Source organism: Notolepis coatsorum (genome assembly GCF_963971535.1).
Source record: "Notolepis coatsorum genome assembly, chromosome: 11".
NCBI classification, from domain to species: Eukaryota; Metazoa; Chordata; class Actinopteri; order Aulopiformes; family Paralepididae; genus Notolepis; species Notolepis coatsorum.
The window spans coordinates 37137954-37154933 of record NC_140175.1 but is presented as its reverse complement, the minus strand read 5'-3'; the positions used below and the strand labels follow the sequence as shown (position 1 = coordinate 37154933).

Here is a 16980-nt window from a genome sequence, read left to right as displayed (position 1 = left end):
CCTGCAGTGTCTCGCCTTAAATAACTTTTTTTTCTTTCTCTCCCTCTCTTCCTGTTCGATTCATCACCAAACCCCCTCCTGTGAGAGGGCGGGGAGTGAGCCCTGTCACTCAGGATCACAAGCTGGTGTGTCAGCTGCTGATTGGAGGTCAAGCCCTGCCATTCCTGCCCACTACTTCTTTAATGGTGCATTTATAGGCCTCCAGATGCAAATGTAAATTGCGGTATAAATAGACCTGACAGATAGGGGGGGGGGTTGTGTCTGGAGGGAGGGAAGGATAGAGTGAGGCATATACTGTAGATTAGAACGGCAAAATTAAAAGAGGAGAGATGCAATTGAGTCACGATGCACCACATGCAAGTGACGGAGACAAGGCAGTGGTTCGGGAAAGGGTGAGAGGAGATTGAGTGAGAGTAAGACAGACAGAGACAGATAATGAACAACACCACCTTAGGTTTACTTCAAGCAACTTCAAGCTAGCCTAGTTTAGCACCAGTGAATGGAAGCGGATCACATGAACCAGCCAGCCTATAGCTTCAAACTCAAGGTGAGGTGTTTTTGGCCAACGGCTAGACTAGCTGGTCCGTATCCACTTCCATTAATTTGTGCGCCTAAGCTAGGCTAGCAGCCAGATAGCTTTCTACTGAATGCACAGAGAGGAAATTGGTATCTATCTTCTTGTTTGACTCTGGAGAAGACGGTTAGCGCATTTCCTATAATGTTGTCGTGCATAAATCAGAGGAGAGATTCCAAGGTTTCTGAAGATCTCAATTAGCAAACTTATGACAGGGACTTATGACATTGTCATTTTACAAGATATCAGTGTCATGACAGTTCAGCAGAGTCAGCACACTATGCGCAACACATTGGCCTTTGGGAATGTTACAGATAAGAAATGTGCTTTACTCAATTTTGAATCTGCTTAAGGGGGACAAAATCTTAGGGGACATGAAATGCCAGAGGGTAAGGAACGAAAGGGACACGTCTTCACCCGTGCCACAACGCCTATGATCTATGGGAACATGTCGGCCTTTAGACTGTGTGTGTAAGATGTTGTTTTAGGATGCCAGACATCCCAGAGACCGTCTTGAAGCAGATATTCAGACAGAAAGAAAACAAGGTCTTAAATTCACTTTGTGTCAAAACCTTATATTTCCCCAAGGGGATAAATAAAGGAGTATCTTATCTTATCTTATCTCTTATCTTATAACTCCAATTTAGTTGTTTCATGCTTTTAATGTGAATAGAAGGTTTGCACGAGGATCCCTTATGGGCTGAATGAGTTGACAGAAGACTGTAGATGTTGGTCTACCTGAGAACAAAGTAGTTCTCAATTCTTAAGTCCTAGCCATAATTTTCTGAAAATGTGCCTAAAAGTACATACCCAAGTAAAAGGAAGATTACTCCACTTCTACAGGGTCCATTTGCATGTTCAGGACATTTATGGACCTCAGGGAATTTATTCCCAGTATCAGAAATATTGTGTCTGTTACGCTATGCTTGAGTAAATTGTAATGAACCAAAGGAGAATATAAATTATTATTATTATAAATCGTTGACGGTGAAGAACACCATGCTAACATTGACAAAGAGTGAAAAATTGCCACTGAGCTCATTCAGCACAGAGATCAAGGCCGGAATCCACAGAGGCTTTGCTCGCATTTTCTGACGCAAAGCCGGCGCATCTCGCTCTCAAATGAATGAAATTAGGTTGCTCGTTGCGTAACATATAGGCTTTGCGTCCGTGCAAATGGCGTATATTTAAATGAGGTAATATGAGCAGAAAATCTCCCCTTTCTATGTAAATGAGCCTCTAAACAGGTGATCATGGCAGCAGTAATTGTAGCAGACCGTGAAAGAATATAGAATATCTCGAACGACAATATCAAATCAAGATATTGAGCATCGTACTTATTTAAATGTCGTTATATAACGTTGTGGACTTTGGCTTAATGCTGTATAAACATAATCTAATAGCCACATGCAGAGATATATCGCTATAGTGGCTGTATACAGCGCGCACCTGCACGTATTGGGATGGAGAAGAGTTACCGTTATAGTTTGCGAGCCAGTCTCACCCACGTTAGTATTGGAACGGAGAGAATAAAGATACTGTTAGTTGGGGAAGAAAAAGTGAGAGAGAGAGGAGGGAGTTGTTTTTTGCTACAACGCTGTATGGTAACGTTGGTGAAGTGAATTACCAGTTAAAAACGGTATCGTAATATCGCCAAAGCCAGGAGAAGTGTAGTGACATACTCCGAGGCCCCCTCTATCCAGCGACTACCCGACTGGTTGCATGTACATTTTATTAGCCTCAGTTTAATGTTACACATTAAATGTAATAATTCAACTCTGTACCCCTGTCCCCTCCAGTTAATAAGAGTGGGTCTCATTCCCGAACGAATTTACGACAAAAAATTTCGTCTTAGCCAGATTTCGGCCCATTTAAGACATATTAGGGCTGGGAGTGGGAGTCCCCAAATTTCCCTGAGATCAGATTTGATCGTGGCTGAGAGCAGATTTAAGAGTGCTGAGGAGCACTCTTAAATCTGCTCTCAGCCACGATCAAATCTCATGATTGATCGACTAATTACATTTTTTATTAACTTGACAGTCTGTGTTCTCATAGTGATTCCCTCATGTCAACACTACAGGCCTCCTTGGAATTAATTACTTAATCATAATTAAAATAAATATGACAATATTTGTACGATAAGAAATTACGCATTTGATGTCGGAAAAATAAATAATATGGATTCATCTGATCACAGGGCAGCTGCTTAACCATATCTGAACCAGCTATTTTGGACAAATGTATAATTACTTTAATTACTCAGATATTCAAACACAATTATGCAATTATTGTGAAATGATTGAAAATAATAATTATTTAATGCCTTCTGTGGAATTTGTATTTCTTGTTTGTTACACATCTGTTTTAATTATTAATTATATACATTTGAAAGAATGCAGGTCAACATGCAATGTATCCCATTGATTGGTATACAATGGGACAGACCTTTGTTTGTTTGATTGATTGATTGAAAACTTTATTAACAGATTGCAGAATGGGTACAGTACAGTACAGCTCAATTACATTAGGAGATGCAGACCAGAGAAAGAATTTCGTCTTGTTTACATCTGGGTCCCCCATTTTCAATTCATCATAACATATATGACACACACGACACAGATAGACAGTACTGCTACATCTATACATTTATGACATACCAGATTTGCAAATACAGTACTGTTTGTGATACAAAAAGAGTCCAGAAAAGAGAGTACATTTGACGTAGAAACTGTTGGAGGAGGTTGGGTAGGAGGGGTGGGTGGGGTTGATAGACTTACACTGTACAAGCAAAACTGTACATTGGAATATTGACAAAACCATACTTTTCTGTACATTGGAGGAGGTTGATATAGCTATAAACCTGCATTCCTTCGAATATATCATTAATCAATTAAACTTATATTGAAATACACTATATAGCCTATACACCAACACTGAAATGACAGTGGATAAATAAATAAGAACTAAAGCTAATCGGTGGAAATAGACTGCATTAATATTCCATAACAAGTCTTGTGTCCGCCTACGAATGAACAGTAGCCGTACTACTGTTCGGCTAGACGTAGATGTAGCAGTACTGTCTATCTGTATGTTGTGTGTGTCATATGATGAATTGAAAATGGGGGACCCTGATGTAAACAAGACGAAAGTATTTCTCTGGTCTGCATCCCCTTAACAATTGTATGTATTGAGCTGTACTGTACTGTACCCATTCTGCAATCTGTTAATAAACTTTTCAATCAATCAATCAATCAATCAATCAATCAATCAATCAATCAATCAATCAATCAATCAGCCTATAGGCTTAATTATGGAATAATAAGCCATACTGCGTTCATTCATTACGCCGCCGTAGGCTATATATATTATATGTCATTAATTCATTCATATACAGTACTGCGCGCGCACGCTGCGGCAGGTGTACCGCAAGCTGTATATGATGCCAATACATTAATCTAATCTAGTTTTGATGGCGCGCAAGTGTGATTACGAAACCTAGCCGCATTTCTCGGAGACGCTCTCTGATTGGCACTGACTGACGCTAGGTTTCGTAATCACGCGGCTCGCAAGACTCGCAAAGCACTTCCGCCATTCCATTTTCACACAGCGTCATTACTTTGCTCTTAATAAGGAGCCCTGGAGGCGTTGTTTTGTATGCAAATGACCTGAACGGGAACGCGCTTTCGAGTTTACGACAGAATGCCATTCTCCTAGGCAGATATCAGATAATATAATTTGTGCGACCGTTTCAGCCACTTAAGACATATTACCAGCACGTTCAGGACTCAGAGTAAACTTGTCATTGATTATGTCTCAGTGGTTCTAAGATAAGTCTTCCAGAATATATCTTTGAAAAAAACTTCGGGAATGAGACCCAGTGTCCGCCATTTTGTGTACATTTAATATTGGTTAATATATCATTTAGTATTTGCCAAGCTCATTATTTAAATACAGTCAAGGTTGTGTAGCCCCTTAGCTACAGTCTGTTTGTTATTTTTTCCCTATATAAGCGACCTTAGGTTTTATGAAAGGCGCTATATAAAACGAAGTTATTATTATTATTATTATTATTGTAGCAGCCTGAATATTCTACAAAGTATTCAGTAGTGCTAGCTAACTGTTACTTTCCCTGTGTGTGTATAACGTGTGATTTACAGTGTTCCTTTGACAGTGTTCCTTTGGATAGCTTGCCCAGTCTAACGACGAGGCAGTGGCGGCTCGCCACTGGTGGCGCTATGGGCGCCGACCCACCTGTTAAATGAGAGAATAAGAAAAAAATAAAACTTTTTTGTTTTTTGTTTTATAGCCCTATAAATAATATAAACATGTTTAAAATGAATAATATTTACTCATTTTAAGTATGTTTGTATTTCCAATGCACAATATAACGTTATTATCTAAATTAAAAAAACAGCGTTTTCATGGGCAGGAAGTGACATTTTTTTTTATTTTTTCGTATTTCTCGCCCGGGCAAGAAGCGATAGCGCTCTGAGTGCGCGTCACAGTTTGATCGCTGTCTCCGTCACAGCCAATCAGTGCATACGGCGTTGTGCGTTGAAATATGACTATTATGTTGGAATCCGAGCGCGATTTGAAGCGGTCTAGAAAGCAGCGTGAACTTCCGTGAGAATTTCCATAGCCGCATTTCGCGGAGACGCTCTCTGATTGGCCGACGCCAGTATTTTTTTCTATGGCAGAATTTCACAGAGACGATCTCTGATTGGCCGAATCCAATTTCTAATGTTCCAATTCTAGCAAGTTCTAGCTTGGTTCCTGGTACTAGGACTGTTGTTTGTCTTAGAGCGTGCCGTGCTGTGACTGCAAGTTCTTTAGACTGTTAAGCTTAGGCACGCTTTCAAAGTTGGTTAAGGTTAGAGTTTGTCTTAGAGCATGGCGATAGAACGCCAGGTAGTTTGCAGTCTGTTCGAGCGGAAATGGACAAAGGAATGTACTTGTTGAGTGTTGTGCTAACGTCGACGAGCTCAGCTGAGCTAACACTTGGCTAACAAGCTATATGGCGGATTATACACGTTTCCTGCCCTGGACGTTTCAACTAAACAGTGAGTCTCTCTCTCTCTCTCACTAACGTTAGTACTACTAGGCTGGTGCGGGCTAACTGGCTATCGTTCTGTGATTTGTTTACTTGGTAACACGGGTTGCTAAGGAATTTAGGTTCGAGGTTGAAGAAATCTCTCTCTCTCTCTCTCTCTCTCTCTCTTCTTAACGTTAACGGTTGTAAATAGTTTTTTTAGGAGCAGTACTACTGCTGGCCATTCATGAAGCGAGACATTGCTGATTGTTTATTTATCGATGGCTCATTGATTTAACTACTGCAGCTCTCTCGGATTGAAAATACGTGGATTATGGCTTGTTCAATATCGTCTATGTTTGAATGAATGAATGAATGAGAACTTTATTAACAGATTGCAGAATGGGTACAATACAGTACGGCTCAATACACACAATTGTTAAGGGGATGCAGACCAGAGAAAGACGTTTGTCTTGTTTACATCAGGGTCCCAGATTTTCGATTCATATCGATAGTTTAATAGCTAGCCTTGGCTCGTTTAACAATATGCAAAATATGTGTACAGCCCTATACTCATACTGAAGTTATTCTTGGTATATAATAGGTCTGATTGTGTAACGAATCGATTCCACGTCGCGCTGTGTGTGAGAGAGAGAAGGAGAGAGGGAGAGATCTGCCTGTGTTTGGAGACGGGCGAGTTTTGTTTCTAACTTTTCTATTTATATTGTGTTTCAAGTTGTGAATTAGAGTCTAGACTATACTTTATTTGACTGGTTGTGTGTTGTTGTAGTAACAGCTGAGCGACTCGTTCATAAGAGCCGATTCATTGCCGTGAGCGTGAGTCGGATAGGTACTGTGTACTGTACTGTGTACATGTACTGTACTGTACATGTTCGCAAAATATTTGGTATAGCGCCCCTAGTGGCGAAGTACCCAGCGGCCGCCACTGCGACGAGGTGAGGTGCTACTCCTCTCCAGATGCAGTATGGATTACTAGCAATAACATTGAGCCTTTGTTTCCCTTTCTGGAGTGGTCTTTGCGTGGGACCGGTGGAGGTTGCCAGCAGGGGGCGGAGTGCAGTGGTGGCAGGTGGAGCAGTGGAGAGAAGCAAGCAACGAGGAAGAGGGAATCACCTGGAGGTGAGGGGAACAGGAAGTTCTCTTCGACATTGGACTTGGCCGTGAACGGTCGCAGCCACAACGGGAGGTGCTTTGGAATAGCCCCGTTGAAGAAGTCAGTGAAGGGGAGCCCCGCCGGAGCGAGCGACGGGTGATGAGACATACTTGCTAGTGACGGGTTATCCTAGAAGTATCCGTGATAGTGTGTGAGTAAGAGAAACCGAACCCAAGGACTAACGTCTAAGCTAACGAGACTAACGTCATCGTTATCGGGTTATAGTAGTTATAGTGTGCGGTATAGTAGCATGCCGCTAATGGCTCCGTCTGACTTGAGTAGACTACCGGGCGCGAGGCGCTGAAGAGACCGGTGGTATAGTCAGCCACGTTGCGTTAACAGTGTAACCGAATAGCAGGAGGGTGCACCGAGACCCAAAGCTTAGCTGTGTTTAAGGTAGCCAAAGTATTAGCTCGCGCGACGGAAGCAAGACAGCAACAGCAGCGGTGGACGTTTCCCAGACGGTACAGAGGACGCCTCTTCCCACTAGCAGAGGACGCCATACAGCAAGCTCTGCCCGCTAACCACTGCCTGCTGTTCGCCCAACCTGCTGGCTGTGCTCGTGGATCGCCGACGCCATCTTGTCATCTGGACTAGTGGTGACAAGAGTGGGTCCGCCATCTTGGCTAAGTACTAACAGTACCACGTGTGTATCAACAGCAACGTCCATTGAAGTGAACGCTAATCACCAGTGTCTAAGGGGTACCCCAAACAATTTAAGCCAGCTTAGGTTAGGTTTTCTTTGATAACGTGGGCCCCAAGGACGCGAGAAGGGGGGGTGCGGTGGGGGCTGCAGCACCCCCTGCTGGATGGGAGTGTAACTGCAACTGCAAGGTTGTTTTGGATTTTATTCCAAATTTGTAACCGAGGCTACTCATGTCACAGAGCGGAACGGCACTGCAGATTTACCCTACTCTTGGAATTCATTCAGATCGTCATAGGGGCGCTGTCTCGATAATGCAGTGTTGTTAACAGCACTGCAGATTTACCCTACTCTTGGAATTCATTCAGATCGTCATAGGGGCGCTGTCTCGATAATGCAGTGTTCAGCGTGTAGCCGACGCATGAACCGGTTGGGATTCGAATAGACGCGGCCTGGAAGCGTCAACGCGGAACTGGAAATCCATTGGTAAAATGGTAATGTCGAAAGTTAAACGGAATATCAAAGAAGTAAAGTTAAGCCTTCTAACCAATTTTGATTTTACAAAGAAGACGAAGCAACCTGCTGCGGGGACTACTTCTGTGACATGCAGATTTTGAGAATTGGGCAGACCATCAGGACAGGTGGGTGGCGATAATGTTGCCTTTTTTTACTACTGGAGATGAGGAGTGACTTTTAATAAAACTGCAAGAAAAACAAATGTAATTCTCTCCGCGGCAGTGAGCTGGAGTCTCTCTCTCTCTCTCTCTCTCTCTCTCTCTCTCTCTCTCTCTCTCTCTCTCTCTCTCTCTCGCGGGCGTCTCTCTCTCCGCGGGCGTCTCTCTCTCTCTCTCTCTCTCTCTCTCTCTCTCTCTCTCTCTCTCTCTCTCTCTCTCTCTCTCTCTCTCTCTCTCTCTCTCTCGGCAGTTGCGAGACTCACTGACTCAGGGAAACACTCTGAGATTTTATTTTTTTGCGCCGCTCCCCCAAAGATCCTGGTATGGTTCGCACACATGACGTGACAGACAGTGGAGCTGTTTGCAGATAGCGAGCATTTTGGCGTGTTGCGTGGTGGCGATGTCTCGCAGACAATACAACTACAAGTATAATTATATAATATATATATTTGATATAAAAAAAAAATTATATAAAAAAAAAAAAAAAAAAAAAAAATCGATATCTCAGCACCCCCACTCCCTGCGGACTTCTCGCGTCCCTGGTGGGCCCACATTTATTGGTTATTTTTGTTATTGGTTTATTTGACTGTTTGATTCTGAGACTCCCAATGTGTCTACGTTCTATGCCTGGGTTCCCCCAGTACAAGCGGGGTGGTTTAATGTATTGAGCACTCGGTGCCTATGGTGGGAAGAGCTTCCCCTACATTGATAACAAGAGCACCCGGTGCCATATGAGTAAGCATTAACGTTGTAATGTATAATCTGCCCAGGCTTCACTAAACGTAGATTTAATGGGGATCATTGTGTGTGTCTCTTTCTTTGAGTTCCATTTGCTATTTTATTCTCTGGGTAAATATTGTGACGGCATAATTATTTAACCCTTACACCCCATTTACAGAATAGCATTTGAAGGGTCTATACAGGTGGTCAAGGAAGGGTACTGCTTAAAGGGAAGCCCAATAATACTATTGAACTGACAGTCACTGGGTGTGGGAGGGCTGTCGGAGGTACTGAGGGAGTGAGGGTGTGTGGGGAGCTACTGCTGACCGCCTTGGAAGGCGAGGGAGACCAGAGTACCAGTCCCCAGGTTAGTAAATCCTTGGCCCCATATACTCCAGCTGCAAGCCCTCCAGTATGACGTTCCGGGCCAAAGACGGGGGTACTTATAGGTCCAATACTATAGTATCCTACTACCCAGTGTCTGTGTACTACTACTCCCACAAGCAGGGATAATCCACCCTTCTACATTATTATAAAATTAATAATTAATTAATAATAACCTTCACTAGAATATAATCTAATTATGAAATCAAATATACGCCAGGGCTTTACAACTTAATAAAGAGATTGAATACAATTAAATGGGATATAAACGGAATATAGCCCAAATGATTATAATATTATTTCATTGTATATGGTACATTTAATTTAGTTCCCATCCCATTTAATATATATTCTTTATTAAGTTGTAAAGCCCTGGCCTATATCTGATTTAATTTAGATTATAGTGAAGGAGACGAGTTCGTATTAATTAATTATTTATAATTTTTTTATTTAATAATAATAATAATAATAATAACTTCAGAATAATAATAATCATGACATTGCATGCTGACCAGCACCTATATCAGAAATAAATGTTTACTGTATTGATCATCATCTCAGAAGCAAGCATTTGAAATGTCAGTGCTATAGCCTTATTTCTTATTTTCTATGGCTTTATATTTCTCGAACAAGTTAAATACTGTTCATAACTCATAAGATCTATTTTCCGTTCATTTTGTATTGTATTTCGTGCAAAAGAATATAATCTTTATTGTCATTGTTGGTCCAACGAAATTGAGTTTAGAGCATCACCACATACAAACATACTGAATATAGCATGTATAAATAATAACATCAATAATATAATATCAATGTCCCAAGTGCAATAGTGCTAGTGCAAATGAATAGTATGACAGTCCAGTTGAGTTAATGGATGGAGTGATTTCTTGATTTCTAATTTCTTTTCTTTTTTTGGACAGCGCGCTAAACTTGACAGCACGCTATTTCGACACACATTTCTGCCAAGAGCGCTGTCAGCGGGGCAGAGTGCAGACTGCTCGCAAGCTATACACACATTGCGCATGGTATCTCATCGAGCAATGTGCTTTGTGGATACCTCGCAGACGCAGGGCAGGCTCCGTGAATGCAATTTGCTTCGCGCAATCCATTCTCTGTGGATTCCGGCCCAAGTGTACTAAAAATCTAAGCCAATGAACAAAGGGCAGTTGACTTACAGGCTTTTTTGTAGATACAGTACTGAATTCTGCCATCCAGACACATATAATATGAATATAGAATATCCGGCCTATAAATGACCTTATTACCTATATAAGTCATACATACTACATCTATGGATCGGGCCAAATCTCCTCTTTTTAGTATAGGCGCCCGTTACAGCAAAGACTGTGAAAGAAATCTACTGTAACGCTACAATAACTTTTGTATAATATACATAGCTCCGCCATTTTTTACTGGATTGCGACGCGCCTTTTTTCCAGACATTCACAGAAAGGTAAAGAAACAATATACGTTGTATTTTATGGCAATAGCGTTTGTTTGACCCGTGAGATATAAACACGAAAATCACATCAATATTTCGGAGAGAAAAATGGTTGGGCTTCCGTTGTCGGCGGCTGGTGTGAGCTGGGTACTGTAGTTTTATGAAATGTAGATGTCCACCGAAAGCCCTGGGTCTCCTTCTTCTTCTCACGTCTAAATTGTCCGTTTTCCGGTGCAATGCGCAGAGATTTTTATAAGCTCATATTTAGCTAATAACACTTAAAATCATTGGTAAACAAACGTAGTGCTGAAAATATACATGTTGACTGCTGCACGTGGGTGGGAATCCGGTGGGGTAGGAGTCCTGGTTGTTGCAATAGCGACTCCTACTGGTTGGTCGGGGGCACTTGTTCAGCAGGGAGGGGATCTGGGGGAGATGGTGTGAACCTCTGCGTGCGTTACTTTCTCCCAGTGAAACTCCTCACTGTGAAAAGAAGCCGCTGGCGACTCCACATGTATCGGAGGAGGCATGTGGTAGTCTACACCCTCCCCAGGCCGACAGTAGGGCAGCACAATGACCAGGAGGGAAATTGGCAGAGCGACTAAATTGGGGGATGGGAGGAAAGAAAGAAAAAAAGATTTAAAAAAAAGAATAGCATGAACACTTGAAGTTCACTGGTATGGTTGAAGAGTCATTGTAAAGCAAGATGAAGGGTTTCAAAAATATATTATTTCCCTACAGTAGGCCTACATCTCTTCAACCAGGCTTGGCAGAATCTCTGACCCAGTTCCTATTCCAGACCTAAATAAAGTCATCATAGATTTGCACTGTACTTCAATTGATTATTATTCCTAACCTGAAATCGAGCCAACAATGTTCTGTTGACTGTTGCCAAACGAGATCTTTGAATAAATTGTCTTGAAGGTCACACAGGTTAGATACACTGGAAATCAGCCATTGTAGTCTCTACCACCACTCTACCAATAATTACATTATTCATTAAAAAGAGACTGATTATTATGTAAGCCCAGACACTGTTAATGTATGTAATAAAAAACCTACGAGTATACTACGAAGCTAGATTGTTCTGCATTCACCTTGGTGAAGGCTTAACTAGGCCAGTGAGTGTACATTGTAGGCTACTGCAGACACCCCAAAGCAGAGCAGAGTGTGAGCTCTGCTGACTGCAGACTAACTTCCCCTAAAATACCTGACCTACTTTCCACACCTTCAGATGCACAAGAGAAAGAAAGAGGTCAACATCATCAAACTTCAACCCTGCTTCAATCTCATTCTGAACCACTCATATCCACTCACACAATGTTATTATAATACAGTAGCCTCTCTATATTTAAGTAGACTTTACTGGCTAGGGATATACAATGACCTTATGCAGATGACCCCTTCTGATGAAGCATATCTTTCCTTTTTATAGGAACACGAGTCAGACAAGAAGATGGATACCAATTTCTTCTGTGTGCGTTCAGTAGAAAGCTATCTGGCTGCAAGCTAGCCTAGCTTAGCACACATGAATGGAAGTGGATACGGACCACTAGCCTATCTTAAAACTCTGGGAGAGGTGTTTTTGGCCAAAAGCTAGTCTAGTGGTCCATATCTGCTTCCATTAATTTGTACTAAACTAGGCTAGCTTGCACCCGGATAGCTGTCTACTGTCTTCTACTATGTCCTCAAGTCCGTTATGGGTATGTGTTCTCTGTCCCCAGGCCACAGAGCCCGTTCAGATGAGTTCTCTGTCCCCAGGTCACAGACTCTGTTCAGATGAGTTCTCTGTCCCCAGGTCACAGACTCTGTTCAGGTATGTCTTTTCTGTCCCCAGGCCACGGAGCCCGTTCAGGTATGAGTTCTCTGTCCCCAGGCCACCGAGCCCGTTCAGGTATGAGTTCTCTGTCCCCAGGCCACGGACCCCGTCAGGTATGAGTTCTCTGTCCCCAGGCCACGGACCCCGTCAGGTATGAGTTCTCTGTCCCCAGGCCACAGAGCCCGTTCAGGTATGAGTTCTCTGTCCCCAGGCCACAGAGCCCGTTCAGGTATGAGTTCTCTGTCCCCAGGCCACGGAGCCCGTTCAGGTATGTGTTATCTGTCCCCAGGCCACGGACCCCGTCAGGTATGTCTTTTCTGTCCCCAGGCCACAGAGCCCGTTCAGGTATCTGTTCTCTTTCCCCAGGCCACGGAGCCCGTTCAGGTATGTGTTCTCTGTCCCCAGGCCACGGAGCCCGTTCAGGTATGAGTTTTCTGTCCCCAGGCCACGGAGCCCGTTCAGGTATGTGTTCTCTGTCCCCAGGCCACAGAGCCCGTTCAGGTATGTGTTCTCTGTCCCCAGGCCACAGAGCCCGTTCAGGTACGTGTTCTCTGTCCCCAGGCCACGGAGCCCGTTCAGGTATGAGTTCTCTGTCCCCAGGCCACGGAGCCCGTTCAGGTATGAGTTCTCTGTCCCCAGGCCGCGGAGCCCGTTCAGGTATCTGTTCTCTGTCCCCAGGCCACGGAGCCCGTTCAGGTATGTGTTCTCTGTCCCCAGGCCACGGAGCCCGTTCAGGTATGAGTTCACTGTCCCCAGGCCACAGAGCCCGTTCAGGTATCTGTTCTCTGTCCCCAGGCCACGGAGCCCGTTCAGGTATCTGTTCTCTGTCCCCAGGCCACGGAGCCCGTTCAGGTATCTGTTCTCTGTCCCCAGGCCATGGAGCCCGTTCAGGTATGTCTTCTCTGTCCTCAGAGCCCGTTCAGGTATGTGTTATCTGTCCCCATTCCATGGAGCCCATTCAGGTATGTGTTCTCTGGCTCCTGGGTCGCTGAATTACATCGCTCTACTTGTACTCAAAGAGCAGCCTTCTGTTTCACTGTCTATCAGTGGAGGTAGTGGACTATGAGGAGGCTGGTTGTTGGGGCGTGCACATACATGTCTATGTGATTGCAGGGATTGGGTCTGGTTATGTGGGGGAGAATGTGTGTGTTTAAGGGCATTGTGTGTGTGTGTCTGTGTGTGTGTGTGTGTGGGGGGGGGGTTATGAGAGAGTGTTGGGTTGTGGATGTGTGTGTGTGTGTGTGTGTGTGTGTGTGTGTGTGTGTGTGTGTGTGTGTGTGTGTGTGTGTGTGTGTGTGTAGGTGTGTGTGTGTGTGTGTGTGTGTGTGTGTGTGTGTGTGTGTGTGTGTGTGTGTGTGTGTGTGTGTGTGTGTGTCTGTCTGTCTGTCTATCTGTGCAACCCTAATCACACCCATACATGAAACACTGGTTATCTTTTAGTTCTGGTGTGTGAACACAGAAATGCAGGTATGAAGGTGTGGTTAAGGTGCACTACTAGCAGGGAGTGCTAACCCAAAAAAAAAAAAATTATGGGTGGTTAATTGAACCCCTTAACAGTCGGGCACATTTAGCATAAAACGCAGGTTGATTGCATACCCGGGCCTTCTCTCGCACTGCACCCCGACTCTGGAACTCCCTCCCTCAGTCCATCAGAGACTCCCCAACACTCTCCACCTTTAAAGCTCGTCTCAAAACCCACCTGTTCGCCCTTGCCTTCAACCCCACCCACCCATAACCCCCCCCCATCCAACCCGATTGATGTCTGTCTCCTGTCGCTCTGTCTTTTTGTGCTATCTCATGCGGTCTTCCCCTGTTCCCCCCATGGTCTCATGTTCCTTTTGTTTTTGTTTCTTTGTTTTTGTTTCTTTGTGTTTTGTTTCTTTGTTTTTACTATGTTCCTATAACTACTGTCAGCGACTTCGGGTCATTGAGAAGCGCTATATAAATACAATTAATTATTATTATTATTATACCCAAAGTAATTTGTGATTTATTATACTTTATACTTAAAATTCACTTTGAGTGCTAATGTAATAGAAAAAGTTTTGAACACACGGAAATTAAATATTTGCTCCTTACTTTTGTGTTGACTTGTTGCCAGATGCCTGTTTTTGGGTTCCAGCTGAGAGGTAGGAGCTGGAAAACATAACGATTCCATAGCCTGTAGTCTTATACATACAGGTCCAGAGTTTATAAAAATCCCACGGAAAACCTGTGTTTTACAAAGGTTTTTGTAATGTGTGTACCGCAATAATTCAGCATGATTATCCAAAATGGCCAGCCGCTTCTATTCATTCAGACGTGCGAGTCAAAACAAAGAACTTGTTGGTCTTCTTCTGCCTCCTTATCGTTGCAATCAGCGCTCGTCTGGGATCGCTTTCGGAGCAGACGCTCCTTGGCTACAGTGGTGGTCAATAATTTTCGCCATCAGTTAAGGACCGTTTACAATCGGACGTGGTCACCAGTGGCGGCCGGCCGATAGTGGGCGGCTGGGCGCTAGAGCGCCGCCCTCCCTGGTTAAAAGAGAGAAGAAGAAGAAAATATATATATATATATATATATATATTTTTTTTTTAGCCCTAGAAATAAAATAAACATGTTTAAAATGAATAATATTTACTCATTTTAAGTATGTTTGTGTTTCCAATGCACAATATAACGTTAATATATCAAATATAAATAATAGTTTTTCATTCACAGGAAGTGACTAGTAACTACCTCTCAGGCCGGGGGCGAGACATATCGCGCACAGCATGGCGTGCACTGGTTTCATCGCTGTATCCTCACAGCCAATCAAATAGGTCAACGCACGTAACGCACTGTGCGTTGAAATATGATGTAATATGATGGAAGCCGGGCGCGTTTTCAAGCGATCTATATCATCTAAGCAAGCAGCGTCTATACTTTCCGTAGCCGCATTTCTCGGAGACGCTCTAGCCGCATTTCTCGGAGACGCTCTCTGATTGGCCGACGCCAGTGTCTACACAGGTTAGGCTTAGTTACTATTCGAAGTTGGTTAAGGTTAGGCAAGTTCTTTCGACGATTAAGCTTAGGCACTCTTTCAAAGTTGGTTAAGGTTAGAGTTTGTCTTAGAGCAGGGCGATAGAACGCCAGGTAGTTTGCAGGCTGTTCGATGCGGAAATGGGCAAAGACACAGCTCGTCGTCACTTGTGTTGGTGTGCCTAACCTGGCTAACAAGAAGCTATTTGGCTAGCTGGATGCAGTCTGGACAGTGGATATACATCAACAGTCTGGGACTGTGGGACAGTGGATATATACACTTTATCAAGCCCTCCTGGACCACGTTATAACTAAACAAAGTGAGTTAATGCGGTCTCTCTCTCTCTCTCTCTCTCTCTCTCTCTCTCTCTCTCTCTCTCTCTCTCTCTCGCTCTCTCGCTCTCTCGCTCTCTCTCTCTCTCGCTCTCTCTCTCTCTCGCTCTCTCTTTCTCTCTTTCTCTCTCTCTCTCTCTCAACACAGCGTGTTGTTGTTGAACTATAACATTTAATTTCGCCGCAGGTGACGCATAATGGATGAATGAATGAATGGTAACTTGTTTAAAATGACAAGATATATATATGTGTTCATTATTGGATTGATCATACGTGTACTTCTAGTGTAGTATGAATGAACTCGACTTAACGTTGGAAACGGGGTAACTAGTGATGTGTCGGTCATGAGCGACTCGTTCATAAGAGCCGATTCATTGCCGTGAGCGTGAGTCGAATCTCTCACGTCTCGGGTAACGTTATGAGTCAGTATTCGCTTGGTCAGCTGTCCGCTTGCCCCCCCCCCCCCCCCTTCACCCCCCCGCGCCCACCCAAATGTAGTTCACACCGGCCGCCACTGGTGGTCACTCGTCGGAACGGCTTGTCAAATGACGCTCGCTGGATATTTCGTCTTGTAACTCGAGACACGAAGCATGCAATAGGTCGAGTGTGGTGACGATCGAAAAATTCAACTTCAACAAATTCAACTTTCCAATGTATTGAATGATCAGGAGAAATGCAGCCCAGAGCCATCATGCAGTGTTATTGTCCATCAACCAACACATCAGTTGAAAGCTAAAATGGCCGCCCTTTGATTGACACCCTATCTGGCATATTACGTGCTTCCAATTTCGGCTTATAAGACGAAACAGCCAACGAGCGTCAGTTTCGAAAAAGTTACCACCTCCGGTTTCACCTCCCGATGACCAGACCAATCACCTCTGACGATGAAAATGATTGACCGTTTTTGTAGCCAATGAAATTCTATATATATACGATATATGACGTGAGGGATATTTCCGCGGATAGAATACTTGAGAAGACTTTCTTGCACATGCAAATGTATTGGTGGCAATTTTTTGGATAAACATACCGATACATACCATTAGAAAAATATGTGCAAAACACAGATTTTCTGTGGTATTGTTATCAACTTTGGCTGTGGACCCATTGTGTTTTCCAGCTCATACCTCTCAGCTGGAACTCTTTTGCAGGTATCTGTTTGCAAAATAATTCAGACATAAGTAAAATA

The 16980-nt window shown here is 43.5% G+C and overlaps 1 protein-coding gene across 1 annotated transcript in view; it reads left to right on the top strand.

Annotated features, from left to right (window-relative positions):
- The window catches only part of LOC311237095 (exosome complex component 10-like), a gene marked incomplete at both ends in the record, with an annotated part of 82246 nt that extends 69631 nt beyond the window's left edge, over positions 1-12615 (top strand). The window contains one exon of the mRNA XM_084324901.1: positions 12364-12615. Within this exon, the coding sequence (XP_084181027.1) occupies positions 12364-12615 (252 nt within the window). The remainder of the gene's footprint in view (positions 1-12363) is intronic.
- Positions 12616-16980: the final 4365 nt, after the last annotated feature.